This window comes from Prunus dulcis, unplaced genomic scaffold (assembly GCF_902201215.1).
Source record: "Prunus dulcis unplaced genomic scaffold, ALMONDv2, whole genome shotgun sequence".
In the NCBI taxonomy this organism is placed as follows: domain Eukaryota; kingdom Viridiplantae; phylum Streptophyta; class Magnoliopsida; order Rosales; family Rosaceae; genus Prunus; species Prunus dulcis.
Genome location: NW_023010625.1, coordinates 1 through 3,397, shown reverse-complemented (window position 1 = coordinate 3,397; position 3,397 = coordinate 1). Strand labels below are relative to the sequence as shown.

Sequence of the window (3,397 nt, the reverse complement as noted above, 5' to 3'; positions counted from 1 at the left end):
ACTTTGAGTCAATTTGAATCTTTCTTGGTTTTTTGTTTTTGTTTTGTTTGTCTAAAACGCTAGGAACTTTCATTTAAAAATGAATATCAAGGTTTACATCTTCTGCAAGTATATCAAATACCCATTCCGTACCAACATGGTCCCAAACATTACTACCCCCTTACTTAGTTACGAATCTGGCAACAGCATGTGCTGCCTTATTACAAAGACGAGGAGCAAAAGTGAAGAGAACCTTATTAAATTGGGTAACACACTGTTGAATATCAAAAAGGATATACCTTCAATGTCTGCATTAGGTTCACACTCACCATTTAGCGTCACAATACACCGCTGCGCATCAGATTCCACAACCACATCCCAAAAATGCATACGATAACATACAATTAAAGCAGCTCGGATTGCCAAAGCTTCCACCATAAGTGCAGAGGAGTCGTGAAGTCTACCCTTACCACTTGCTCCTATCAAGATCCCAAAATTATCTCTAAGAACCCAGCCTACACCTCCTAGCTTGGATGGCGCCATCCAAGCAGGGTCGCAATTTATTTTGACCATACCAACCGGTGGTTTGTGCCATCCGACGTTTAGGGAAGGCGTGACCAGGGCCAACGTGGTGGAAGGAGTTTGATCACTGTGTTGCACATCTTGGAATTCAGCTACTTGATGTAGCAGACAACTCACCACCTCCGCCGGATCCATTATGGTCCCTTCAAACACAGCGAGGTTGCGGCACTTCCACAGTCGCCAAAGTCCAAAGGCAAACATTTGTATCACCTCATGCTCTCAGTCAGAACCCTTGACAGAGTTTACCATCGACCACCAAATCGAGAGAAAGTCATCTCTTTCCAGTCAATGAATATCCAGTTGAAGCCGGCATACAAACCAAAATACACGAGCAAACTCACATTTAAAGAACAAATAAACCTCTGTCTCCTCATGCAAGCTACAGAGTCCACATTCTCCTGTACAAGGAACCTTCCTCTTCCTCAGATTATGCCGTAAAGCCAAAGTGTTCCTGCTACACCACCATGCAAAGGCCCAAATCTTAGGTGGAGCCGCAAGACTCCACACGGTGGGCCAGACATCATTCCTTCCTTGTGTGTTGCTCATCTCCCCTTCTCATTTGAGACCCAGTTCACCATTACGTTGTAACTAATGGGCCTGTTGATGCGAAAAAGTGGTTCGACACGTGGTTCGCCCAACTTAGTGATATTGGGTCTTCAGAAGGGAGTTAGTCTTCGGAAGATCAGGTTCCTGCAAAAGCACACGTTCGGTAATACCTTGGGGTACCGGTGTGGTACCAGCCGAAGGCTCTCCGATGCTTAAGTAAGTACGGATTTAGTAAATATCAGATTACAGATCAAGCGGTAGCGTACCGTTGGTTTTTCGTCGTCCCTTCCATTTGGGGATAGGGGTCTCCTTATATAGGCCTTGGGAGGCGTGCACTATGCTCATATTTCCGATGTGGGACTGTAGAAGCGGATTGTGAGCATGACACGTGTCCAGGTGCCAAAAGAGTCGAAATGTACAGATTCGGCAGGTTTCTTGCCGAAGGACCATTGTGATAGATATTGATCCCGTCCACGTGTTTGGTGGCCATAGGTCGATAATATCCGGTATAAACAGTAGTCCCCCAAGTTCTCTTCTGAAGGTCCTTCGGAAGGGAATTTGGTTCTACCTCGCAGTTCGTAGGGGCCCTGCCGTTCGGTAAGGTCGCGGGGAGGGAACTCCTCTGAGATTCGAAAGGTCGTCGATGCTGAGGGGGGTGAGGGCAGAGACGCCTCGCTTTCCGCGTCTGGCGTGCAGAGACGCTTCGTCTTCTGCACCTGGCGTGCAGCTCACATTACCATCCACCGGGCGACACGTAGCTAGCGAAGTGACGCCTGACGGCCGCATTTATGAGCCGTTTGGTTTCCCGAGGCGTACCGTTGCAGCCATCTCCCTATAAATATAGGCTGCTCCAGGCGTAAAGCTCACTTTGCATTTGAGTGTTGATGCGAGAGCTCTGTGTAGGCGATTTCCGAAGATAGTGAACGGTAATTCAGGCGACTTTTACGGAGGTTCTTGGCATCCAAGGCGATTTCCGAAGCGTATATCCGGCAGTCAGATTTCCCGCAATACTTAAGGTAAGGTACCGTTCGGTACTCTCGCAACACTTTCTTTTATTTTTAGTACGTCTTTTCGTGGCATTGGCTTAGCTGATCCTTATTAGGACTCTCCTTCGGTGGTCTAGCGAGCTATAGGTAGTGACGTAGGCATCGGTAGGGTAGTTTATGACACCACCTTAGCCTTCCTTTCCTTTTTTGTAGATGTCTGCTAGCGAGTGCTCCTTCGGCAGTGAGCCCAACGCGTTCGATGAGGAGTTGTCATCGGGCTGGGACACATCCAGTGGGGCTGCGAGCCTCGATGCCGAGGGTGGGGAGGACACCGATGTGGAAATTATCGGTGAGGAGGTGAACTCCGTTCCTACCCACGGCATCGGCAAGGGACTGATGACGGGGCAACCGCTTCCCTTAGCCGCAGTCTATAAAGACGGTACCCGCTTCGGTACCTTTGAGCATCAGCCGGAGGCCACTACCTCCGGTCGTGATGAAGGCGTTGCCGGCCCTTCTCGGCCGAGGGTGACGATCATCCACCGGGAGCGATCTAGGATACCGGTGGGTGTACCCAAGAAGGCTCTGTTCGGGGTCGATTATTTGGAGCCGAACAAGCTTACCGAACGGGAGCTTGGGAAGATTAGGGCCGAATTCCTCATTCCAGAATCGATGAAGATGAGGATTCCGAGCCCTACCGAATCTCTCAGCGACCCTGGGGATGGTGAAGTCGCCTTCTTCACCGACATGCTTCTGCAAGGGGTCAGGTTGCCGTTGCAGCTAGCCGTGCAGAAGATACTTGCCCAGATCGGGTATGCCCCGGGCCAGTACAACCCCAACTTCTGGGTGGCCCTGATGGGGGTGATAGCTGCTTTCGGGATTGCCGGGGAGGGGGAGCCTTCCTACGAGTAATTCTCATATCTGTACAGCGTCACCAAGTCGAAGAGTGCCGATCATGGTGGCTGGGTTCAGGCGAACTGCCTGAAGGCTTCCGAGCGGGGGCATTTTGTCAGCTCGGTGCCGACTTCCCAGAAGTCGTGGAGGAATCGGCGGGTGCTATCCTCCGGTGATTGGGAATCGCCATCGGGGGTGTCCCCGCAGTTTCCGGTACCTACGACCTTCCAAATTGCCTGTAGGTTTCTGAGTTACCGATCGGTAGGCTGTCATTATTGTAGTTCTTTTTCCTTATTTTATTTTTACTAATTCTCTCTTCGGACAGGCAAAATCAAGCAGCTGACCCCTACACAGGGTGAGATTCGGCAGCTTGACAGAGTGAGGCTGAAGGTTCCCGCTGCCGAGCGAGTTTA

The 3,397-nt window shown here is 50.4% G+C and overlaps 1 protein-coding gene across 1 annotated transcript; it reads right to left on the bottom strand.

Moving 5' to 3' along the window:
* Positions 1 to 278: 278 nt before the first annotated feature.
* Positions 279 to 762, bottom strand: LOC117613780 (the record flags this gene model as incomplete). The annotated part of the gene is made up of 1 exon (XM_034342353.1): positions 279 to 762. A coding segment is annotated over exon 1 (484 nt), but the record flags the coding sequence as incomplete, so codon positions are not given.
* Positions 763 to 3,397: the final 2,635 nt, after the last annotated feature.